Raw genomic sequence first — 27,285 nt, forward strand, 5'->3', positions numbered from 1 at the left:
TATATGAAAAATCACTACAAAATTATACACATTTTTTTAAGCATTGATATTAAAATCTAGACTTCAAGAGGCAAATTGAACTCAAATGTAGATAGGTAGGTAGGAAAGCAGGTAGATAGAAAGACAAAGATATATTTCAAAATATGTAAACATGCAGCTTTTAAGTAATGAGGAAATCTTGTTTAACATTGCAACAAATTCTACAAATCTTAGAAGTTTTTCTGTCAAAATCAATTTACTTCTACTTGGGATAATCACTCTGAAGATGTTAGAAGACAAAACTGAGTTTAGCATGAGCTAAAGATATGCCTTGAGCAAAATAAGTTGATGAAATGGAGCAATGACTGTTTTCAAGTTTGAATGATTAATGTATATAAATATGGATACCTGAAATGCAGTACTTGGATGCAATCTCAAAAACGACAGAATGATCTCTGATTGTTTCCAAGGCAAACCATTCAATATCACAGTAATTCAAGTCCATGCCCCGACCAGTAATGCTGAAGAAGCTGAAGTTGAATGGTTCTATGAAGACCTACAAGACCTTCTGGAACTAACACCAAAAAAAGATGTTCTTTTCATTATAGGGGACTGGAATGCAAATTAGGAAGTCAAGAAATACCTGGAATAATAGGCAAATTTGGCCGTGGAGCACAGAATGAAGCAGGGCAAAGAAAGGCTAATAGAGTTTTGCCAAGAGAACGCACTGGTCATAGCAAACATCCTCTTCCAACAACACACGAGAAGACTCTACAGATGGAAATCACCAGATGGTCAACAATGAAATCAGATTGATTATATTCTTTGCACCAAAGATGGAGAAGCTCTGTACAGTCAGCAAAAACAAGGCCAGGAGCTGACTGTGGCTCAGATCATGAACTCCTTATTGCCAAATTCAGACTTAAATTGAAGAAAGTAGGGAAAACCACTAGACCATTCAGGTATGACCTAAATCAGATCCCTTGCAATTATACAGTGGAAGTGAGAAATAGATTCAAGGGATTCAATCTGATAGACAGAGTGCCTGATGAACTATGGACAGATGTTCATGACATTGTACAGGAGGCAGGGATCAAGACCAGCACCAAGAAAAAGAAATGCAAAAAAGCAAAATGGTTGGCTGAGGAGGCCTTACAAATAGCTGTGAAAAGAAGAGAAGCAAAAGGCAAAGGAGAAAAGGAAAGATATACCCGTTTGAATGCACAGTTCCAAAGAATAGCAAGGAGAGATAAGAAAGCCTTCCTCAGTGATCAATGCAAAGACATAAAGGAAAGCAACAGAATGGGAAAGGCTAAAGATCTCTTCAAGAATATTAGAGAAACCAAGGGAACATTTCATGCAAAGATGGGCACAATAAAGGACAGAAATGGTATGGACCTAACAGAAGCGGCAGATATTAAGAAGAGGTGGCAAGAATGCACAGAAGAACTATACAAAAAAGATCTTCACAACCCAGATAATCACAATGGTGTGATCACTCACCTAGAGCTAGACATCCTGGAATGTGAAGTCAAGTGGGCCTTTGAAAGCATCACTATGAACAAAGCTAGTAGAAGTAATGGAATTCCAGTTGAGCTCTTTCAAATCCTAAAAGATGATGCTGTGAAAGTGTTGCACTCATATGCTAGCAAATTTGGAAAACTCAGCAGTTTCTACAAGACTGAAAAATGTCAGTTTTCATTCAATCCCAAAGAAAGGCAATGCCAGGATTGTTCAAACTACCACACAACTGCACTCATCTCACATGCTAGTAAAGTAGTGCTCAAAATTCTCCAAGCCAGGTTTCAACAGTGCATGAGCTGTGCACTTCCAGATGTTCAAGCTGGTTTTAGAAAAGGCAGAGGAGCCAGAGATCAAATTGCCAACATCCGCTGGACCATCGAAAAAGCTAGAGAGTTCCAGAAAAACATCTACTTCTGCTTTATTCACTATGCCAAAGCCTTTGACTGCATGGATAACAACAGACTTTGGAAAATTCTTCAAGAAATGGGAATACCAGACCACCTGACTTGCCTCTTGATAAATCTGTATGCAGGTCAGGAAGAAACAGTTAGAACTGGACATGGAACAACAGACTGTTCCAGATCAGGAAAGGAGTACGTCAAGACTGTATATTGTCACCCTGCTTTTTTAACTTATATGCAGAGTACATCATGAGAAATGCTGGGCTGGATGAAGCCCAAGCTGGAATCAAGACTGCTGGGAGAAATATCAACAACCTCAGATATGCAGATGACACCACACCCTTATGGCAGAAAGCAAAGAAGAACTAAAGTGCCTCTTGATGAAAGTGAAAGAGGAGAGTGAAAAAGTTAGCTTAAAGCTCAACATTCAGAAGTCTAAGATCATGGCCTCTGGTCCCATCACTTCATGGCAAATAGATGGGGAAACAGTAGAAACAGTGGCTGACTTTATTCTTCTGGGCTCCAAAATCACTGCAGATGGTGACTGCAGCCATGAAATTAAAAGACGCTTAGTCCTTGGAAGGAAAGTTATGACCAACCTAGACAGCATATTAAAAAGCAGAGACATTACTTTGCCAACAAAGGTCTGCCTAGTCAAGGCTATGGTTTTTCCAGGAGTCATGTATGGATGTGAGAGTGGGACTATAAAGAAAACAGAGCACCGAAGAATTGATGCTTTTGAACTGTGGTGTTGGAGAAGACTCTTGAGAGCCCCTTGGACTGCAAGGAGATCCAACCAGTCCATCCTAAAGGAGATCATCCTGGGTGTTCATTGGAGGGACTGATGTTGAAGCTGAAACTCCAGTACTTTGGCCACCTGATGCGAAGAGACGACTCATTTGAAAAGACCCTGATGCTGGGAAAGACTGAGGGCAGGAGGAAAAGGGGATGACAGAGGATGAGATGGTTGGATGGCATCACCAACTTGATGGACATGGGTTTGGGTGAACTCCAGGAGTTGGTGATGGACAGGGAGGCCTGGCGTGCTGCGATTCATGGGGTTGCAAAGAGTCGGACACGACTGCGACTGTACTGGCTGAAAATGCCTTAAGTTACTTCTCCTACAGATACACAGCGAGAAAAAGAGAAAAGGTTGCTTCTCTTCTTAGAGTTCCTGTCAGTGTTATATTATCATATTTTAAATAAGCTCATATTACTTGTCTAAAAGATTTAATTGCATTGTAATATATAATGGTAACAAGCCTAGATTAATTAATGTGATATACAAATGATTTAATAAAATGGTTTTCAAAGTTATTCATCTTAAGCAGGAAAAACATTTTTGAAAAATGAAACCTCAAATACAAAACGGTTAAAATTAGAACTTGAAAATCCATGATGAATGCAAGTTGTCCTAGTTAAAAATACTAACTTTACTAGTTCACCGATTCTTTCTGCAGATCATTTGCAAGGACCCAAATGTACTGTGATTAGAAACACTTCCATAAAAATGCCGCCTGTGATCAGGAGACTTGGATTCGATCCCTGGGTTAGGAAGATCGCCTGGAGGAGGACATGGCAACCCACTCCAGTACTCTTGCCTGGAGAATCCCCATGGACAGATGAGCCTGGCAGGCTACAGTCCATAGCGTCACGAAGAGTCAGACACGACTGAGCGACTAAGTGCGTGCACACACACACACACACACACACACACACACACACACACCTCTTAAGGAAGGGGTGGGGAAGAGGAGAAAGAGAGAGACTGATTTGTCTGGGGTGGTTTAATGGTAGCTCTTCCTGGAGTTGCTGCTCCTGCTAAGTCGCTTCAGTCATGTCCGACTCTGTGCGACCCCACAGACAGCAGCCCGCCAGGCTCCTCTGTCCATGGGATTCTCTAGGCAAGAACACTGGAGTGGGTTGCCATGTCCTTCTCCCTTCCTGGTGAGATGATGATAAATGTCTCTTTTATTCCTTATAGCCCTTTCCTAAATGGTAAATGAAGGCAAAGAAAAGTTCATCCTATGGTTCTCTGAGAAACTAGAAGTACCATCTTTATCTGTTTCTCTATAAATCTCAGCATTCCCAATAAAATTCTGAAACTTTTCATAGTAAAAAAAATAAATAAATTAGAATACAGACCTTCCCTTGATGAGGTAATCATCTCCTCAAAGGAATTTCTGGTTCCATACCCAAGCCCAGCACTGCTATCTTGGCAGAACAGTGGTGAGTTGATGCATGCATCACTGATGTTCCTGAGGAAGATGGGCAGCTCTGAAAGACGAGGAGTTATTCATTTGATCACCATGGAATAAAAATTTATTGGCAAATGGATAGCATCTTACAGAGGCATGGCACACCTATATCCGCAAAACTTGATGCTCCTTTTCCTGAGTCAGCAGCAAAGTAAAAGTCACTGATCTTTCCGTCCACTTCTGTGAATTTGAAAGTGCCATTCAAGTATAATATTTGGTAAGAAGTCAAGAAATTTTAAGAAAGGGTATCAAAAGTCAGAATCCTGAAATGTCCAGGAATTTTGTTTATCATAGGGTGTTTGCTTCAATGGCTAACTGCCACAAGGAGGAATCTTTTTTTTTTTTTTTCTTTCCCTGAGAACTCAACTCTCATTTCTGTTCTACCAACACAGCAAAACTGAATGCTGGCAAGGAATTTTTAGATTCTGGAAGAATTCATCAAAAAGAAAAGATTTCTTCTGTTCAGTTTTATATCCCTAACTTTTGTGGCTGAAGACGCTGGATCAGTACTTGAAGGTTATTTTATAGATTTTCAGTTAGGTTACAATGTCTTTTTTTTTTTCCAACAAGTACTTTTCAACCTGTGCTAAGTGCTGTGGATGGTAAGAAAGCATAAGATAACTTACATTTATTGAGCACTCGCTGTGTCAAATGCCAGAAGAGTGCTTCATCTATATTATCTCGTTTATCCTCACCCAGTGAATGTAGATTTTACAGTCTCCAGTTTACACAAACTGAATCTCCAGTAATAGCTCACCATAGATCCCACCCAATAATCTCCATAATAACTTGGAGATGGATCGTAATCAATCAATGGCAGAGTCGAGACCTGAACCTAATTTTATGTATACAGTTCTGAAGCTCATGCTCTTTCCACTAAATAAGTCAGTCACAAGTTTTTGCAAGAGTCAAATGGGGATAAATATAAGGAATATTGCCAGATTTGCATGAGAATTACATAACTGACTGTTATTAAACACATGTCAACTACTACATGCTCAACTACTACATGCTCAACGACGTCAATAACCTCTACTCCCTTCCTTTTCTTTTCCCCGTTATACCAATAGTATATGAGACAAGGTTGTTTTTTCCTGTCAGTGCCCCAGTAGCATGTTGAAATTATTAATCAAGTTAGTTATTACTTTAAGTTTAGAGACTCCATTGCTCTTAGTGCCTGAATTCAGAAGGGGAGTTGAGTGTTTAAGGGGAGTTCTCTTTTCTAATATGACACAATGTGCTGTGCTCCCCAAATTCTTCAGAATGTGCTAGAATGCTGCCCATGTTAAGGACTCCAAAAGTTGCACATTTCGTTAGGTGGAAAAAAAACATTGTTTTTAAAATGGAATACTCACTTTACGCACATATTCTAAAAGCTGCAAAAATGATTAATTTTGCTCTTAGAAACAATTATTAATAAGTAGTCTTCGTTTGTCTAAAATAAAAGCTACGTGACATCTTATTCATGTATTTATAATTTGAAAAAACAAAATGAACTGTCTACTTATGTAATTGTAATAGTCTACCTTCAGTTACCACACCTCAGCCTCAGATTAGCACATGTCTTCTTTGAAGAGTTACAGTGTTACTAAAGGAGTTGCAATCTTTCATAAAGAAAAAGCCAAATTGTTAAAATGTGTTTTCAGTCAGATTTTGGCAAACTGCAAAGGCCATATTTAAGGTCAGTCAATGAAGAAATATTATACTTGAAGTTGGAATAACAAGTTTGTTTTTCAGTGTTAATAGCCTTTAGTAGAAAGGCTAATGGCAGAAAACAAAGAGGAACTAAAGAGCCTCTTGAAGGTGAAAGAGGAGAGTGAAAAACACTGGCTTAAAATTCAACATTCAAAAAATGAAGATATACAGTCTCATCACTTCATGGCAAGTAGAAGGGGAAAAAGTGGAAACAGTGACAGATTTTATTTTCTTGGGCTCCAAAATCACTGTATATGGTGACTGCAGCCATGAAATTAAAAGATGCTTGCTCCTTGGAAGAAAAGCTATGACAAACCTAGACAGTGTGTTAAAAAGCAGAGACATTACTTTTCCCACAAAGGTCCATATTAGTCAAGCTATGGTTTTTCCAGTAGTCATGTATAGTTGTGAGAGTTAGACCACAAAGAAGGGTGAGCACTGAAGAATTGATGAGTCCTGAAGAACAGATGCTTTCAAACTGTGGTGTTGGAGAAGATTCTTGAGTGTCCCTTAGAGTGCACGGAGATCAAACCAGTCAATCCTAAAGAAAACCAACCCTGAATATTCATTGGAAGGACTGGTACTGAAGCTGAAGCTCCAATACTTTGGCCACGTGATACGAAGAGCCGACTCATTGGAAAAGACTCTGATGCTGGGAAATATTGAAGGGAGGAGGAGAAGGAGATGACAGAGGATGAGATGGTTGGATGGCATCACCAACTCAATGGACATAAGTTTGAGCAAGCTTTGGGAGATGGTGAAGGACAGGGAAGCCTTGTGTGCTGCAGTCCATGGGATCGCAAAGAGTCAAACATGACTGAGCCTTTGGTAAACTGAAGACTCTGTATTCGTCTCTAATTTTATCAGATAGTACATGTTCTGTTCTCAAGCTGGGTACTGTAATTTTTTAAATTTATTTTTAACTGGAAGATAATTTTTTTACAATATTGTGTTGGTCTTTTCTATACCACAGTGTGAATCAGCCGTAAGTATACACGTGTCCCCTCCCTCTTGAACTTCCCCCCTACTCCCAACCCCATCCCACCCCTCCAGGCTGTCACAGAGCCCCTCACTGAGCTCCCTGTATTATTCAGCAACTTCCCACTAGCTATTTTACATATGGCAATATATACGTTTCAGTGCTGCTCTCAATTCGCCCCACCCTCTCTTTCCACGCTGTGTCCACAAGGCTGTTCTCTACATGTGCATCACTATTCCTGTCCTAAAAATAGGCACCATGTAATCTTGATTCAGATTGCATCTGGGAAAAGGAAAATCCTCCACCAGAGGACCCTTCCCAGAGCACAGACTGGGTTCAATCTCATAGAAGAGATGGGTCAAATGGAAGGAGAAAAGGGACTGCAGTGAAACAGAAGGCAAGCAAGCTACAGATGTTAGAGATTAGAGGGAAATGATTTGGAAAAGAGCTGGTAGAAAGCGAATGAAAATGCTGAGTCTTTGTTGTTTGAGTGTCAGTTTTCTCTACGCCCCACCAGCTACCCTCTTCTGGAAATCCTAGAGCAGATCATTGCTTAAACAGACTATATGACTCAGTAAACAGAAATGTCTGGTTTAGTTTGATGATGCATACAAATCCCAGTGTTTCAAAAAGAGGAATATGTGCAATTTTTGTCATCTCAGTAGTGTATGATTTCCACCCTGCTCAGAAACTTTACCTACTTTTCTCTGAACATTTAACCCTAAGATATACTTTGGATTCTAGCTGATTTTAGTCATTGTAGTATTGAAGTTGTTAGCTTTTCAGCTTTTCAGCCATCATAACAAATATTACTTTAAATGTCCAACATGGGTGGTTCTGAATCTCAGCAGTTCGGTACTTCTTCTGAAGTCTGCTGTGGCTACCTTGTTTTTGCGACTTAATCAAGCTGTGCACTGACTTCTTATTTCACTTTGCGTTCGTAGAAGGAACATGCAAAGCGGGAAGCAGTTAATGAGTTGACTATTTTGCTGAAACTTCACTTTCTTGGGTTCTAACTTTGCTTCTTCAAACTGAACAATACAATCTTGATTAGAAGTAATCAGAGTAGCCATTTTATCTCATTTCTAATTTGAGGAGAAAAACATTCATCATTAGGTAGGATGTTAGCTATAGATTATTCATAGAGCTCTTGCATTATAGTTAACAAAGTCAAAATAATTAAAACATGGCCAAATAATGAATTTACCCCATGAAAACAAACATGGTTTGGTTTAAAGAAATCAATTATGCCATTTATAGCACTAGTATTGAAAATCATTGTCATATTAATAGATAGGAATATATTTAATAAAATTCAAATTTTTTCTATGTAAGAATGTTCGTAGTCTGTCAGGCCCTTCTGTCCATGGAATTCTCCAGGCAAGAATACTGAGTGGGTAGTCATTCCCTTCTCCAGGAGATCTTTCCAACCCAAGAATCAAACCTCGGTCTCCTGTGTTGCAGGCAGATTCTTTACATCTGAGCCATCAGGGAAGCCCTAAGGAAAAAATGTTAGCAGGCTGAAATAGATACATACTAACATGGCAGTAAATATTATTTCAAACAGTGGAAAAGTATACCAAACATTAATGTCCCAGAGACATTCCCACTAAAACAAGGAAGAAGACATGGGTGTGATTACTACTATTGTATACCAAAATTCTGTAACTCTGGTTAACACACAGAGAAAAGAAACAAATAAGATAAAACTATTGGAAAGCAGAAGCTAGTTTTTGTAAATAAAGGAACCAGATACAAAATACACAGAAGCTTACAGCTCTCCATGTCAGAAATAACCATTTAGAAAATGCAAGATTAAAGTTCCTTAATAATTGCAAAAATAGATAAAATACTTACTAACAGGCTTAATCATGTGTAGGTTCCATATAATGAAAATAATGAAAGTTTGATGAGACACTTAAAAGAACACCTGAATAAACATTTTAATGGATGGAAAGCTGGAATAGATTAAGATATCACTATTTCCACATCAGTTCCATCAATAACATTATTATTTAGAGCATCAGAATGTAATTAAAAAAATCACAGAGAAGCATAAAAAGTGAGACAACTTGAGAAAAAATTTAAAAATAAGATCAATGAAAGCAGACTGTACTAAGTCTAAATAGATCATTAGATTAAACTGTAATAATCAAGTCATTATAGGAATTGCATGAGAAGGAACAGGGCAATCAATGGAAGATTATAGAGTTTCAGAAATAGACCTTAGCATATGAGTGTAATATATGATAACAACATGCAGTTCCAAAAAATGGACAAATGATCTCTTAATAAATGATCTGAGGATTCTTAGATATAAATCTGAATAATATTTGTCTCTTTAGATTTGGTTCTAACTTCATACCACATACTACAATAAATTTAAAGCAGATTAGAGACCTGAAAGTAAAGAGTGAAATAATGAGCTAACGAGTAGAGCCTATGGCAAGTTTTACATAATGCCAACATAGTGGAGGCCTCTCTGAGCAAAAAAGCAAAAAATAAATCTTGAACAAAAGGTTGAAAAATGTTACAGTATGAAAATATACACCACTGTGTGGCAAAAAAAAAATCATATTTAGAATTAAATGGCAAATTACAGGCATTATATGTTTAGCAGAAATTTAATGCTCTTATTTTATAGACAACCTATAAACAAAAATAGCCCAATTGAATAAAATGAGGAAAAGAAATGAATATACACTCAAAGATGTATGAAATGTTGATAAACATGGTTTAAAGTTTCACCTCACCTGTAATAGAGAAATGCTAAATAAAACATAACTGTCACTTTTAATCCATCAAGTTGAAAAAAGAATGATGGTATGTATTTTTATAAGGGTTACAATGACATAGCATGCTTACAATATTGTTGTTTAGTTGCTAAGTCTTATCTCTTTTGCAACTTCCTGGATTGTAGCCACTAGGCTCCTCTGTCCATGGGAATCCCCAGGCAGGTATACTGAAGTGGGTTTACCATCTCCTCCAAGGGATCTTCCCAAACCAAGGATCTAACCCTCATCTCCTGTATTGGCATGCAGATTCTTTACTACTGAGTCACCAGGGAAACCCATATGCTCATATACAGGTTGATTAATTATTTGCAGTTTTATTGAGAAATAATTGACATACTTCACTGTATAATTTTAAAGCTTTCATCATGATAGTTTAATTAACATATATGGTGAAGTGATTACCAAAATGGGTTAAGCTAACATCCATCTTCTCATATAGATGCAAAAACGAGAGAAACAGGAAAAAAAATTTTCTCTCATAGTAACACATAGAATTTAGTCTTTTAAAACTTTCCTATATATCATACAATAAAATGTTTATAAAGCCATATAATGGAGTATATGCTGTCATTAAAAATTAACTCTCAAGGGATATTTATGGGCTTGGAAAATGCCAAGACTATCATATTAATTGTAAAAAAGCAAGTTATCACATGATATGATTCCAATTTGATTAATACATAAGTATGTATAATTATATGTTAAATAAAGATTGGTTGGGAAATAAAACTAGCGATTTCTTAGCACTGGGATATTATCTACTTTAATTTCTGTTTCTATACTTTTCGGTAATTTTCAATTAAAATGATTATTTTACAAATCAGACAGTGCTATTTAAAGCATAAATATGACTAAAATTTTGAACTACAAGGATAGAATTATTCAAACTGAGGACTGCAATTCAGGAGGGTCATGCTATCAATTACCCAGTGGTTGCAATAAGCACTTTTATTAATGAAATAGAATAAAACACAAAATATCTCTGTGCTTTATTTGAATGTTTTGAAAAGAGAAGAAAAGAGAAACATCACAATAAATATGTAGTTTCAGCACACACAAACATACAACCATAACACATACCCAGATATACAAATGATTAAACAATGTTAACTATTTCTTAGTATGGTTTATTTCAAAAAGTTTCAAAGGCTACCTTGGAGTAATCTGTTTTTTGATAGATTGAAGATTTCTGAAATTGCATACTTCATAATACTAATGCAGTCACATCCACTTCATGCAGGTGAATTAGGACAAAGCTGGAAGTCACTGAGGAATTCAAATTTAGTTATTTCAACTACTTCTGGTGGGAATCCAGATTTAACTATTTAAGCTACTATTGGCTTAAAAAAATAACAATTATAATGTCCAAACATATGGCTTCAATTTGTGAATAATACAGAGACTATGTGATGCTCTGTAATGAAGGTTAATTTAAGTCAATACACAGCCAAACTTGCATAATTTAAAATTCCCTGAGCCAACATATTTCAGCATTCACTAGAAGCACTTAAAAGTTAGGGAGAGCAAAGATAAAAATTGAATTTTACTGCAAACAAGTAAGTCCAAGTCTTTTGAATCATACACTTTTTAACTGTTTCCATATGGGTGAATACTTCATTCTCTTGCCCCTTCTAAGTAGTATCTTAGGAAACTTTTTGATATAGATATAAAATAAATACTCAGATATCTAATAATCTGGGTACAGTTGCCATCTCCCTGATTAAAACATGATGAAAGCACTGTACTATCACTTATTATTTTGCACTAAAATGGGTTTATTGGATTGTCCAGGGTATAACTGACATTTTATGCATCTCTATTTCCTAAGATATTTAAGTCTATTTTTTTTTTTTTTTTTTGGCTCTGCTATGTGGCATGTGGGATCTTAGTTCCTGACCAGGGGTCAAACCTGCACCCCCTGCATTGGGAGCACAGAGTCTTAACCACTGTCGTAGACACCAGGGAAGTCCCTAAGTCTACTTTTATATGTCCTTCCCTTAAAGTATTAAGAGTGCATAAATGAGGATATTTTCCTAACATCAGCAGTGGCTTTTAATAAGAATGATTTCTAAATATATTAGCTTGTTTCCAGCTAAGTCTAAATAATGTAGCTTCATTCCAATTCTTTCCTACCTTACACATTCCAAAACTGAAAACAGACTTGTGATCGGGAGGTGACACTCAGAAAGAACCCCAGGTTGAGAAGCTATTTACAAAAATTACTTTCCATTTTGAAAATGGTTTTCATTGGAAGATAGGGGAAATAAAATCCCAAAAGTTATATATATATATATATATATATATATATACATATATATATTTATATATATATACACACACACACACACATATATATATGTATATGTATATATAAAACCAATAGTTTAGAAGGAAAAAGAAATAAGATGTGAATATTTTTAATGAGATATAAGAATTGAAAGGGTAAAAGACCCTGATGTTATGCTTTTAAACACATATTAGGGTGCTCTAGACTCTAGAAATCTAAAGAAAAAGTAAGTCTTTATTTTATAAAACCTGCAGCTCTGCATGATGCCACATCTGATATGACAAGGTTCTGCTTATCAGATCCAGATGATTTCACCCCAGTTTTCCATCTGAAACTCATCTCCACTTGCAAAGTTCCTGTGTTCTGCAGATAACTATTCTTAATGGCATTGGCTTACGATCCTGGGCTACAAAGAATATCAAGAGCTTAAGAGCTATGAAGAGCATGTTAGAAGGCAACATGCTCCATATCTTTGCATATTATAATAATGTAAATTTCATAATTTGTCCTGTAGTGTTGCCTCTGTATTAGATTACTGTGTACTCAAATTCATCTATCATTCCCAGAGCTCTATGTAATGATTAGTTCAGGTATGAAGATTCTGAAAAACTTTAAGCTCAAGTTTCTTGATTTTAGAGGAAATGCTTTTAGAAATAAAATCATCCATCTCATGCCTGAAGCCAATTAGGAACAAACATACCCCATATGGGAAATGAGATATGATTTTTTTTTACTAACGTTTTATTGACAATAATGATTATTGTACTCAACATTTTAAATTTTATGACCTACCTTTCCAATGAAATTTTTTCAGTATTTCAAAACAAAATCATTTTCCCATATCTTACAGCTCCATACTCTTATAAAAAAATATGTTATGAGTTAGTTTTAGTCACAGCTGTTTATCATTATACTTGTTTCTCACCTAAAACACATTTTTTAAAGTACTTTCCATCTCTTTAATGCCAGAGGATCATTTTTCACACTTTTGCAGACTACAGCAAGAAAACTTACCAAATGTACAATTGATTTTCCCATTAAGGTACCATGCCAGTAAATATACCTGAGACCTCAAGGACCATTTAAATAATCAGACACTTTGATGAGGTATTTTAGTCTTCAGAATTTGAAAGATCTTTATTTTTAGATAACAGATCAGGAAACTACAGCAAGTGGGCCAAATTGGACCCACATCCTGGCTTTATAAATAAAGTTTTATTGAAACACAGCCACGCCCATTTCTCCATGCATTTGTGTGTGACTACTTTTGAGCTACAATCGCAGAGGTTTGGTTCGGTTCAGTTGCTCAGTCATGTCCGACTCTTTGTGACCCCATGGACTGCAGCACTCCAGGCCACCCTATCCATCACCACCTCCCAGAGTTCACTCAAACTCATGTCCATTGAGTCGGTGATGCCATCCAACCATCTCATCCTCTGTCGTCCCCTTCTCCTCCCACCTTCAATCTCTCTCAGCATTAGGGTCTTTTCCAATGAGTCAGTTCTTTACATCAGGTGGAAAAGTATTGGAGTTTCAGCTTCAACATCAGTTCTTCCATTGAATATTCAGGACCGATTTCCTTTACGATGAACTGGTTGGATCTCCTTGCTGTCCAGGGGACTCTCAAGAGTCTTCTCTAATACCACAGTTCAAAAGCATCAATTCTTCAGTGCTCAGCTTTCTTTATAGTCCAATTCTCACATCCATACATGACTACTGGGTAAACCATAGCCTTGACTAGGTGGACCATTGTTGGCAAAGTAATGCCTCTGCTTTTTAATATGGTGTCTAGGTTGGTCATAACTTTTCTTCCAAGGAGCAAGCGCCTTTTAATTTCATGGCTGCAGTCACCATCTACAGTGATTTTGGAGCCCAAAAAAGTAAAGTCTGACACTGTTTCCACTGTTTCCCCTTCTATTTGCCATGAAGTGATGGGACCAGAGGCCATGATCTTAGTTTTCTGAATGTTGAGTTTTAAGCCAACTTTTTCACTCTCCTCTTTCACTTTCATGAAGAGGCTTTTTAGTTCCTCTTCACTTTCTGCCGTAAGGATGGTGTCATGCATGTCTGAGGTTATTGATATTTCTCCCGGCAATATGATTCCAGCTTGTGCTTTCTCCAGCCCAGCATTTCTCATGATTTACTCTGCATATAAGTTAAATAAGCAGGGTGACAATATGCAGCCTTGACATACTCCTTTCCCTATTTGGAACCAGTCTGTTGTTCCATGTCCAGTTCTAACTGTTTCTTCCTGACCTGCATACAGATTTCTCAAGAGGCAGGTCAGGTGGTCTGGTATTCCCATCTCTTGAAGAATTTTCCAGTTTGTTGTGATCCACACAGTCAAAGCCTTTGGCATAGTCAATAAGGCAGAAATAGATGTTTTTCTGGAACTCTCTTACTTTTTCAATGATCCCAGAGGTAAGTATTAATAATTAGGACAAAACTGTGTAGCCTGAAGAGCCTAAAATATTTACTACCCTGTTTTTTTTCTAATCTCTTAATCTGACTCCTAATCTACAAACTAATTCCTAACTGGATCTCAGGAATCTGTGAAGTTTTCCTCCAGAATTTTCTTTTGTAGAGGTTTTATCTTACTGGTAAAATGACACATGTTCAATTGTGTGGAAAGACATGGACTTCATTTTTAATCCTTATGTATGTATTTTAACATTTACTCTGTTTTCTTTATCTGAACATACTACCTTTGCAAAATAAGTTGTATTTGTGAAGCCCTTTCCACAAACTGAGATCAGTTAGAGATGTGATGAGATTTATGCTTTAATCTCACAATTGAATAGATGCTGCAGACTAGGAGAATATCATTTCCTTTCTAGGCTGCGTAATTAACTGGGGTTCACTTAACATGGTTCCTGAGGGCTTTGAAATCAACATCCCATTGAAGCTGAGTGGAAAATAGTAAAACTAACTTGAAGCATCACTCTCCAACAAACTGCTTTGGTATTAGGTAATAGTGAGAAGAAGGTAATAGCTTGAAAATAAAAACACTGGAAATCTTTTGTAGTTAGGAACTCAGACTGTTGAAATCAACTTCTAGGGAATATTTACAAAACCACATAATTTCTATTTATAAATATTGAATAAATATGTGCTCTATATTTGAGAGCAATTTAGATTTTTCTCTCACAAGATTCTATATTATAAATTTCCAAATATGGTGATAAGGAACTCTTAAGTATAAAACACATTTCATATTATCATGGTAGACAGCATTAATTTGTATACATTTTCTAACTTCTGTCTATATAGTGAAAATCTTACTTACTTTCAAGAGTTCTTGACCTTGTTACATACATACTGCAAAGACATTACTTAGGTGTTAAAAACAACTGACATTTACTAAATGTTGACTGTGTACCAAACACTCTAGTTTTAGTTCTTACCTAAATCCCCCTCCATCATTTTACAGATGAGGAAACCAGTTTAAATAGGAAAAATAGCTTGCCTAAGATCACATACCTATTTGGTGGCCAAACCAGACTTCTACCTCAAGCAGTTTGACCCTAGACTTTTCATCTGAATTATGTTCCCCTGCAAAGTCTTATGAGTATGAGAAGCATGAAAACAACCAATTGTAGTGTAATAATTGACATTAGCACTGGTGTTGAGGAACATTGAAAACAGGGTGCTATCTCTTCTGGGTAAGAGGAAAAGGAGATGCTTCTGGAAGGAGATAAGGCTTGCATTGTATTTGATTTACTAATTGGAGATGAAGAAGGTACTCCAGACAAATGTAATGGCATGTTCAAAGGCAGAGACTCAAAAAAGAGAGAAACACAATCAGAGAGGGATCATAAGCACAGGAGATAGGCTGGTGGAGCGGAAAGAGGCCTGTTGTGTAGACATATCACATAGGAAGTCAGTGGGTTTCCCACTTCAGTGTGGGGAGAATCACCAGGGATGCCTGTTTCCAATGAAATTGCTGGACCTGGGTTGGAGGAGAATCTTACTCAGATCCAGGAATCTGCATTTCAGCAGGAACGCTGGGTGATTCCAGGTCAGGAGAGCCTCTCTGAGATCTCTGGAAATCAGCCTGCTGGAGCACAATGTGTTTAGTGTCGTGATGTTTTAGAGAAACAACACAGCAGCTGAGTGGAGGGAGGAAGGTGTTTTCAGAAGTGATTTTTTACTTATTTGTTGTTCTGTCGCTCAGTCATGTCAGACCCCATGGACTGCAGCATACCAGGCTTCCCTGTCCTTCACCATCTCCCGGGGTTTGCTCAAACTCATGTCCATTGAGTGGATGATGCCATCCAACCATCCCATCATCTCATCATCATCGCCCCTTCTCCTCCTGCCTTCAGTCTTTCCCAGAATCAGGGTCATTATTTAGAATTTTGAAATAATAGAAAGGTAGCTTTTCTTAATGATTGGTACAACACACACACAGAGACACACACAGACACATCTTCTTGTTTATAATTGGCTTTTGATACTGTTTAAATTACTAGGTTTTAAAATAAAATTATGAAAAGGCAAAGTCCTGTTTTGTTAATTTTTAAAGGCATCATAAGGTACAAAAATATATGTATTTTTCAAACCAAACTTTGTGTTTTTCCATTGTTGATCCTTCCCACCCTGGCAGTTAATAAGCTGTGGATCAACTAATAGGTAATCAATTGTGAATAAATAAATGAATGAATTACTTAATTGAATTACATATTTTCAGTAGAACCTAATTTCACACACAATAATTGAGAGAGTATTTAATAACTCAGGCAAACTGCAGTGTTTCTGTACTTTTCGCGGGGATTAATATAATAATTTAAGGGACCAATTACTTAAGATAAAATTGACTCATAAATTTAAGATTTGGTACTGTCTTATTACAATATAAGGTAAAAGTTATTATTTCCCACTGGCTTTGAGTACGTCTAGAATGGAATAAGTAAAGACAAACTGCATTTAAAAATTATCTGTTGCATTTAATTACTTGTCAGATGATTCCCAAAATATATTCTTTGTAGAAAATTGATAGATTCCCGTCTTGCAAAAGAGAATGTCAGTATACTTTTCAATATTTAAGCAAACTTGGAAGGGGAGAAAAAGAAGAGGCAACAACCATCTGATTCATCTGGAATTAGACTCTAAACATCAGAATCTCTTTGGGTAACCAGAGATGGCCTTGACCAACTGGGGATTCTCAACTCAGGATGCTAGATCACACACTGATGTTTATTCCACACTTGAGCTTGTTCAGCACAGATGGTAGGTATAAAATAGCTGAGCTCTAATGGATCATGTCCAGCAGAATGATAGATATGATCTTTTCTGTTGACAGTTGAGCTGTTTTCACATTCCACTTGAATTAAATTGTGCTCATTCATGCTATGGTACATGATCTCTGGCAAGGATTCTTAGAAAAAAATCATGTGGACTCATTGCAAAACAAGTGAAAAAAGAAGTTGTGAAGTAACAGTGTAAGAAAACATGAGACTAAAATTGAACAGCCTGTAAGGATATAAGACAAAAAGCCTCCATTTATTTTGAAAAATACATAAATATCTATTTAGATTATTAATATGGATTTATATTTATAAAGTATAAGTATATATATTTATTTATTAAAATTCAGGATCATTGTAAATCCTTACTTTTCATAGCCTCAAAAATATATGAAAAATAAATCATGTGTCAGATATACTTGTTGTTGTTCAGTCACCCAGTTGTATCTGACTCTGCAACCCCATGTACTACAGCATGCCAGACCTCTCTGTCCCTCACTGTCTCCTGAAGTTCATGTCCATTACATCGAAGTTCACGTCCATTGCATCGGTGATGCCATCCAGCCATCTCATCCTCTGACAGCCTCTTCTCCGTCTGCCCTCAATCTTTCCTAACATCAAGGACTCTTCCATTGAGTCGGCTGTTCTCATCAGATAACCAAAATACTGGAGCTTCAGCATCATTCCTTCCAACGAGTATTCAGGGTTGCTTTTCCTTAAGATTGACTGGTTTGATCTCCGTTTTATCCAAGGGACTTTCAGGAGTCTTCTCTAGCACCACAGTTCGAAGGCATCAATTCTTTGGTGCTCTGCCTTCTTTGTGGTTCAGCTCTCACAACAGTATGTGACCCCTGGAAAGACCATAGCCTTGACTATGTGGACCTTGATCAGCAGAGTAATATCTTTGCTTTTCAATACACTGTCTAGGTTTGTCATAGCTTTTCTGCCAAGAAATAGTCATCTTCTTATTTCATGGCTGCAGTCACCATCCGCAGTGATTTCAGAGCCCAAGAAGAGGAAATCTGTCACTACTTCCACCTTTTACCTTTCTATTTGCCGTGAAGTAATGGGTCTGCATGCCATGATCTTATTTTTTTTTTTTTTAATATTTAGTTTTAAGCTGGCTCTTTCACTCTCCTCCTTCACCCTCATCAAAAGGCTCTTTAGTTCCTCTTTGCTTTCTGCCATTAGAGTGGTATCATCTGCATTATCTGAGTTTGTAGATGTTTCTCCCACCTATCTTGATTCCAGCTTATAACTCATCTAGCCCTGCATTTCTTATGACATGTTCAGCATATAGGTAAAACAAACAAGGTGACAGAGACACTTTACTTTTCATAGGTAAAGACATGAAAAAAAAAAGTTTCACGTGTCAGATATACTCAGAATGCTCAAATATACCGCTTGTCCTAACTTTAAAGTATTCACAATCAAGTTTGGCAAATAAGTGTGTCCGACTTTTTGTGGCCCCATGAACTGCATAGTCCATGGAATTCTCCAGGCCAGAATACTGGAGTGGGTAGCCTTTCCCTTCTCCAGGGGATCTTCCCAACCCAGGGATTGAACCCAGGTCTCCCTCATTGCAAGCAGATTCTTTACCAGCTGAGCCACAAGGGAAGCCCAAATAAGACATGAGGCTGAAATTTTATATAAATGAGAAAAGTTAAATAGTAAAGTAATACGTGATCACACCAATGATGAAGCTTTATCAGAATGGGCTCTGGGTAGTAATTTCTGAGTCTTGAAAAGTGAATGAACTGTAGTTGCATTTTCTGTAGGGAGGGCAGAAATTATTTTAATCAAGAAAGAGAGTGGGGGACTTCCCTGTGGTCCAGTGGTTAAGATTCCATGCTTCCAATGCAAAGGTTATGAGTTCAGTCCCTGGTTGGAGAACTAAGATCCCACGTCCACACAGCCCAGTCAAAAACCATAAAAAAAGGAGAAGAAAGAAAGAAAGTGGGAGTGAGCAAAATCTCATCAGCCCAGCGCTTGCTTAATTTGACCTTTTATTTTTATTATTTTACTTAACTTTTATTGGAGTACAGTTTCTTTACAATGTTTTGTTAGTTTCTGCTCTACGGCAGAGTGAATCAGCTATACATACACATGTATCCTCTCTTCTTTGGATTTCCTTCCCATTTCGGTCACCACAGAGCACTAAGTAGAGTCCCTTGTAAATCTGACCTTTTAGATGTGACCTAGTCATAGGAGTTATGTAGGCAGGAATCCACAGGAATCCACACTCAGCTCCACTGATTCACTAAAAGAACTGACAGAAAGGAGAAAAGGCTGTGCTCCAAGTTGCTGTTTCTTACAACAAAAGGACACATTAAAATCAGCAAAGGGAAGGAACATGGGGGAATCCAAGAGTGACAAGGCACGGCTTCCAGTCTTTCTCCCTCACTGGAGTCGACACTTAATTCTTCCAGCAACTGTTTGTGAAAACACACACCAAGTATTGCCAGCCAAGGAAACTCATCCAAATCTTGGTGTCCAGGGTTTTTACTGAGGGCCATAACATAGATATGAAATTTTCCATGACTAACTTTATCTCTATTCTCCAGCCCCTCAAGGGTCAAACTGATGCAGCGTGGCCCAGGGCTCCAAGCAAATAAAAACAGACATGCACTATAAATCATGTTGTTGGTGTGAACTATCTCGCATAGCCCAAGACTCAAGATATACAAAGACGCTTTTATCAGGCAGGATATTCCAAAGCCTTAGACGTGATCTCCCAGGACCTGGACAAGGGCCAGTTCTTTCTTTGGAATGTGTAGGTTTGAACATCCTGAACCTGACTTACTAACCTTTTACTGTACAATAGGGAAAGAGTTTTTGTGACTGTGGATCTTAAGTTTTAAAATGTAAGTAAAATAAACAACAAGATCTGAAATCCTGAAAAATGCCTGCAAAAATTTTGGTATATGTTTGTTGTAATGATGAAAAATTTATACGTATGAGGAAAAGGAAAACCAGCTCCATAGAAAGGCTACTGTCTCGCCTTCGTGTGAGGATCTCCATATTGTGTGTGAGCCTCAGTAGAGTGACCTGTCATCTCGTGCAAACAACGGCATCATTACCTAAGGTGTGTGTGGGTGGTTACACAGAACTCTATAAATGCTCATCCGCTGCTCCAGCTAACGGTTTTGTATAAGAAAGTTTATGTTGTGCACATTTGAAAATTAACTACTTACCAGTGTTTCTCTTTTAATTTCTACCTCCACTCTGTACCCCATACTTTCTTTTCTGATCTACAACATGGCTGTCTCTGAAGATGTTCCAGTGGATTTGATCGCCATCGGCAGGACTGGGTGGACAGTGGATGCCCTGAAGAGGTACAGGTGTGCTTTATTATGACAAGATTGCTAAGACCAAGCTGTCATATATCATTGCTACAACTTAATGAAAATGGGGTCTAATTTAATAAAAAGAGCCAGCAGTCATTGAGCCCTTATATGTACCAGATGTTGGGTTTAACTCTACTTATATTATCTCAATTTACTCTCATACCTATCCTATGAGATCAGAGCTGTTATTGCCTGTGTGGTACCAAGAAGGGAAGAGGAAAGGATGAAGGGTGATATTGGGGTAGGGGTGAAGAGAAAGAATCTGGAGCTAGATCTGTGACTCAGGAATTGTAGAACCAGGATTTAAATCTCTTTGATCAAAGGGCAGCTCTCTTAAATATTTGCTGCTTTTTTGAGATTTTTTTTTTCATCTTTTTCACTCAAATAATGAAACCAGTGGTATGGAGGAAGAGATTGATTGCAGCAAATCAGCATAGTAGAAGAAGGTAGATGTGGTCTAATGTGGAAACAGTAAGTCTCAGGCAAACATCATGGATACAGTGATGCAAAGAAGTGATCCAAGCAAGTAAATAAAATTGCAGAAGCGATTCTAACGTGTTTACAAGTTTTTTAGTGAATTGCATTTGCACTGTGAGTTCAGAGTCACATAAAAATATCCCATAAAGTTCACAGAGAAAAGTAGTATTTGTTCTTTCTCCCTTTCTTAAGTTTTAGGGTATATATTTCTTACAAAAACCATTAACAGTTCTACAGGTTTTTTCACTCAGTGAAGCATATCATGTCAAAGAGCTGTTTTTAAAACTATCAGGGAATCCTGGTTACTAAAGCCTTTTTTAATTAAGTTTTTATTTATGATGTTTCATAAATATCTTGAGAAATGCATTTTTCAGGATATTCTTGAACTTACTGCCACAGTAGCTTTAATCAACTTTTTGACACTTGGTTGGGGGGGTGGTGAATTACAATAATGTATACTGATTTATCAACAGTATTTCGTTTCACTTGTTTAACAATGATACTTGAAAAATAAAATATATTAATGAGAGTCATAGTTGTGTTTTCAGGTTGATGTTTCTTTCAGGTAATCATAGTTACCTCAATTAAAAATGTTGAAATTGAATATCAAAAGTATAATTGAGACATCGTAATTTTCTTGCTTCAGTGTGTGCGCAGCATGAAACATAAGCTATTGAGAAGAATCCACCACATTCTAAGCCCTCCTAAATATATGTGTGGGGAATTCACCATGTCCCATGGTCTGTGCTAAGCATTAATGTTTTTTTAATTATTCCCTCTTCCCAGGAAGCTCAGACTCTAGCACATTCTATAATATCCATTGTTTCCTTTTTATTTCATAACTAAATTGTCAAATTACTAGCTCTATTGTGAGCAATTCTAGACTTCTGTTACAGGTGAGTAAACAGGGTCACCAAATCCAGTCTATTTTCTGTGCCTAAAACTAGGGTTAAATTTTCCTTCTGATCTTTTGAGATGAATTTATTCAATAAGTGCAGATCCTACTATGAGAACTTACTATTTACTGTTCTAAGTTCTGCTAATGTAAGTGTGAGAAATGTGTGTAGCAGGGGAAACACACACTGAACAAAGATCCACACTTAGAGAATGACACTGGCAAAGAGGAAAAACCTAAGGGCATGGTCTTGTCCAGTAGGATAAGGGAGTGTTTGTTTGAGGAGGTGATATTTAGTGACTTCTGAGAGGTAACTGAGGATAAGAAGGGTGGTGAGAGGTAACACTGGTGAGGTGGACAGGGCCCAGTATGTAACATTGAAGGAGTCTGAGCCTCATGTTAAAGGCAGAAGAAAGCTATCTGGAGGGTTTTAATTAAGGGGATGATATGATCCAAACAACTTTTTGGAAGAATTAATACATTGTATATTACCCTGTCTTAATTACTATAGTTTTATAAGAAATATCATTAGCTATAGAACAAACTTTGCTTTTGCATCTTCTCAGGTGTTTTGACAACTTTTGAACTTTTGTTCTTCATATAAATTTTAAAATCAACTTGCAATATCTGTAATCAATCTTGTCAATATTTTTACTGAAAGTCTGTTGCTCAGTTATGTCCAAATCTTTGTGACCCCATGGACTATAACTCGCCAGGCTCCTCTGTCCATGGGATTTCCCAGGCAAGAGTAGTGGAGTGGGTTGCCATCTCCTTCTCCAGGGGATCTTCCCAACCCAGGGATTGAATCCACATCTCCTGCTTAGCAGGTAGATTCTTCACCAATGAGCCACCAGGGAAGGCCCTCATTTTTACTGAAGTTACATTGAACTATGAAATTATACTGCATTTCTAAATTATGGAAATTTTAAATTTCATCTTTTCATTATTGACTTCTTACCTAACTGAATTGCCAGAGAGCACATTCTATATGACACTGATTCTTTAAAATTAGTTGGAGCTTTTAATGGAATAGTGAATGAGTCATTTGTAGCAAAGATCTACATGTGCTCGAGAAGGATGTATATTTTCTGATTGGTTATTAAGTTGGATAAATGGGTTCTAGATTTTTTCACCATAAGCTTCTTTTCCATAAACATCTTTGCCACAAACATTCTTGCCAAGTAAATGGCCATGAGGTCATAATTTTGCCATAAAAGATACAATAAGGAAAAATAAAAGAGGGACATTAGAAAGGATATAATGAAACATGAAAGTGAATAACAAAATTAAAAAGATTTTATTGAGAAATACAAAGTATCTGAATACATTTAATGTGAGTGGAGACTCACGACACTACTGTGCAATGTAAGTGACTTTATTCTATGGGTTGAACCTAAGCACTTGCCTTCCAAGTCTTTTGTTCATAGTATTACACATTTTTTTGCTACTAATTTGTCTGCTTCTTCAACATCCCAATGTTATTTTCAGTAAAATTTCTTCCTTCTTGAAGAGAGGTATCAATTTCAAATGCTAGGATGCTTGTTTGTAACTGAGCTTTCTGTTGTGTCATAAAAGCCTCTGCACTGCTGTTTGTTCTTGGCATTTTGTCACGTGGCCATCGATAGACATTACAAAGTTTTATGGGAAACGCAGATTCATCTCTGTGCCTTCAAGGTCCTTGGCCTCTTTCCTGCCGTGTCTTGTGTTTCAGAAGAAGAAACCAACTCTTGGGCAAATCATCATCTGTTGTGATTTCTGTACTGTGTATATCCAACCAAACCACCAGCCAGATATTTTATCTTTTACAGCAAAATTGCCTTACAGCCAATTAGTTATGTGGCAAGGGTATTTTTAGCAAAAGTGCATGTGACAAAGATATTTACAGCAGAGAAGATTATGATAAAACTTCCGGGCATGTGATAAATTCAGACTCTCTCCATTCTCTTCATCTTCACCTTCTGAGCTCTTTGGAGGTAGGCTGGACCTGCTCATCACTTCCTTGCATAACCTCTCTTTAATATCATCTATTTTCTTCTTTCTCTGTACTGTATCCCAGGGGATTTTTTCAGATCTATTAGCCAGTTTATTAATTATCTCTTCCTCTTGTTCAATCTGCTATTTAACCTATCCATTGAGGTAGTAATTTCAACAGTGGTGTTTTTCATTTTTTAGTGTCAATCTTTGTTCAATCTGCCATGTCATTTTTATAGCCTGTTTACTAGTTTATTTTAAAATTTTCCTCTTCATTTATTTATATATATTTCATGTATAATTTTTATATGTTTCACACTGGATGATCCCAATTTGGGATCGAAAAGTTTTTGCTAGTCTAATTATATTGTTTTTGTTTTTGCTGGATCTTTGTCAGACTACTCTTTTTCTCTTTGTGTTTCTTTTTGTGTCCTTTAATTAGCGGTGCATTTGTTTGATCTTGTTCCATGGGAATTTCTAGGATGTAGGTAGATGATGTTTTCCACTAAAGAGGTTTTGATGATGGAAACCTGAGTGCTTCAGGGGGTGCCATCTGTTCCTGCATTACTATGGGGAGGAGAGGTTTGGATTAATCTCCCCCATCTACTGCTGGTACCAAACTGATCTCCTTAGAGCATAATTAGTTTCTGACATTTTTACCTTCAAAGCAAACCCTGCACTTTTACTTTACCTAATGCCTATTGCTCCCGCTGTCTTTATAGCACACAGGTTTTGCTTTATTTTGTTTTGGTGGTGGAGACAAAAGAAAGGCCCCTTCAGAGATTTTCTCTACTTCTTGAAAATCCTTGTAATGCTTCAAAATTCTTGTTTTATCCAGAATCCACTTGTATTATGGCAGGAGGACCAGTCAGGATCAGTAGTCTGCCTTTACTGCCATGAGCAAAACAAGGTTAGGACTTCAGCTTAACCATTAGAGTAATTAAGAATACTGTTATACAGGGTGTGTGTGTGTGTGTGTGCGCACACGTGCGTGTGTGCACGCGCATGCACACGCGCAAGTAGAACCACAGGGGAAGAATAATGTGTGACAAATTCCATCTTAGACTTACTGAGCTTGAGATGTCTGTAACATCCACCTGCATATAAGTCAATAGATAAATATTTGGGCCTAAAATCCAAGAGAAAAATGTGGACTGGAGATAGACATTTATGCATAATTAACATAAAGTTGTTAATTGAATCATAGGTATGGAGGAGATTGTTAGTGACCATGCCTATACAGAAAAGATAGTTCAGGAAAGATCTGTAAGAATTACCAACCCTTAAAGCAAAGAAAGAAAGGGAGAAGCAGTTGTGAGACAGGTGTCAGCAAATTGATGAGGGTGTGTCACAGACTCTAAGGTTAGAAAATGGGCAGACAGTGCCAAGTGCTAGTGAAATATTGAGTGTATATGGAAGGTGTGGTAAATAAGGAGGTATTTAGGAACATTGGTATAAGAAGTTTCAGTTAAATTTTGCTGGACCAAAACAAACTTGTGGGCATCTGTGAAGCCCAAGGATGGTCCATCTCTCTTGAATTCTGACTGTGAATGGAAGGAAAAACAGGATGATCCCAGGATGTATGTGGAGAAGAGGGAAGATGGAGTTTTTAAAATAAGCTGGGATGTGCTTGAGAATGGTTAAGTGCTGATGATAACAAGGCAGGAGGGAATTAAGATTAAATACTGAAGAGAAAGGAGGGGGTCAGATGAGCAGGTTCACAATACCTGAGAAGGTAGCCTGGGCTGGGCCAGGACAGACACTGAGGGAAGAGCTGTCAACAGAGGACCTGTCCATCCCAACGGGAGGAAGAAGGACAGGTCAGTACAGATTGCTGTACAGGTCAGTACAGGAATGCTGATCTGTAAATAAATTTTAAAAATTCTTGCTGATGACTCGCTTATCAAAGATATAAAAAGTGAGGCCAAGGGTAAAATTGGGAGACACATTATGGAATGGCAGTTCTAAGTAGAGTGGAGAGGGTTTGAAATTGATACTGAGGATAATGAAAGAGGAGGTCAGCAAAGCTGGGCAGTATTGCCAGGCAGCATATAAGCCCTTGCTGGGGATGCTGGAGGTGAGGTTGTGGAGCTCCCAGTGGGAGGCTGTGTGGTGGTTTTACAGCTCGCTCGCTCACTCTTTCTCTCTCTCTCAGCTTTGGCGCAGGCTAGGAAAGGCAGAGTTTTTATTGTATTCGGTATTACAGATTTTCTAAGAAGGTGATGTGGAAAACAAAACAAAAACAGGGCAAGATGCTTAAAGATATTGAAAAGCGAGGTTGAACTGATGGAAAAAACAAGACTAAAGGGAGCGCATCACTGTGCTTGGGTTTTCTACAGAAGCACAGGATAAGAAGAATGTGAGTGAACAGCTACATGAATAGATGGAAAAAAGGATAACTGCATGTGTGATTTCAGAACTAAAGCATCCCCAGATGCAGAGAAGGTCCAGGGTGTGGGGATGATAACTCAAGTGGAGTCAAGGATGAGATCATGAGATTACTGAGTCTGAGAAGATGCAGGAACTAAAGTCTGTGGGATTGAATGAGTTGCTAGGATGTTGGAGAGAGTAAGCTGGATCATATCTAGTTAGTGACAAGGAAACCATATTGGATGTTCTTCCTGAACGAGCAATACAGCACACTGCGTGTTACTAATGACAGGAGAACTTTAAAACGGTATTTATTTAATAATACTTTTCAGTTGTGGGATAAGTACCATCCATATGTACGTAGTTATCTTCTATTAATAGTCAAGGCCCAACAGAGGGATGAAGTCCTTTGAAGTACAAAGAGGTAGGGAGAAATAGCAATTCCTAAACCATAAAAGTTTGCATGTTGGAAATTGTTATTGGTAAATGTCATGTTGTTTATTCTTGTGGGCTATAAATGAAAAATACGATATGCACCTTGTCCTAGTGTAACTCTGCTAGGTAGAAAATATTCTAAGTGATTACCTGAGTGCTGTTCAATCCTTTGCATGGGTGACTTTGAATATTTCATAAAGGAAAGCAAAACTTTAATCTCAAATATCCATTCAACCTGTGGTAAATTATTTTTGAAACAATGAAGTATTATAGAGCAGTTACATTTTTCAAATTTAGCATTAACAATTTTATGTGAATGGAATACATTCTTTCTTCACACACTTAACCATGTCTTAAACCTTCTCTTCATGTACATTTTTCTTCTAGTTTGAGTGTTTCCCATCATGTCTTTTAAAAATATATTGATATAAAGTTTAGGTTAAGAAGAACAGTAATATGAAAAGTTAACTGCAGAAATGATGGAATCCAAATATCTAAACATGGAAATGCTTTCTAACATCCAATTTTATGTATATACATATATAAAGTCAGTAAAATCTATAACTATAATCCTGTACAAAAAGTATTCCTCGTCTTGATTTGAGAAGCCTTTGTGCTTTACAGCC

General features: G+C 37.3%; 1 protein-coding gene across 3 annotated transcripts in view; it reads left to right on the forward strand.

The window, feature by feature from the left end:
- The window catches only part of PLXDC2 (plexin domain containing 2), a 423,190-nt gene that overhangs the window by 332,287 nt on the left and 63,618 nt on the right, over window positions 1-27,285 (forward strand). For 2 of the 3 annotated variants that reach the window (XM_061126171.1, XM_061126173.1), the window contains exon 10: window positions 20,439-20,505. In XM_061126171.1, coding sequence (XP_060982154.1) covers window positions 20,439-20,505 — 67 coding nt within the window. The remainder of the gene's footprint in view (window positions 1-20,438; window positions 20,506-27,285) is intronic. The other variant, XM_061126172.1, reaches the window with a different exon arrangement.

Source organism: Dama dama, chromosome 23, assembly GCF_033118175.1.
Source record: "Dama dama isolate Ldn47 chromosome 23, ASM3311817v1, whole genome shotgun sequence".
NCBI classification, from domain to species: Eukaryota; Metazoa; Chordata; class Mammalia; order Artiodactyla; family Cervidae; genus Dama; species Dama dama.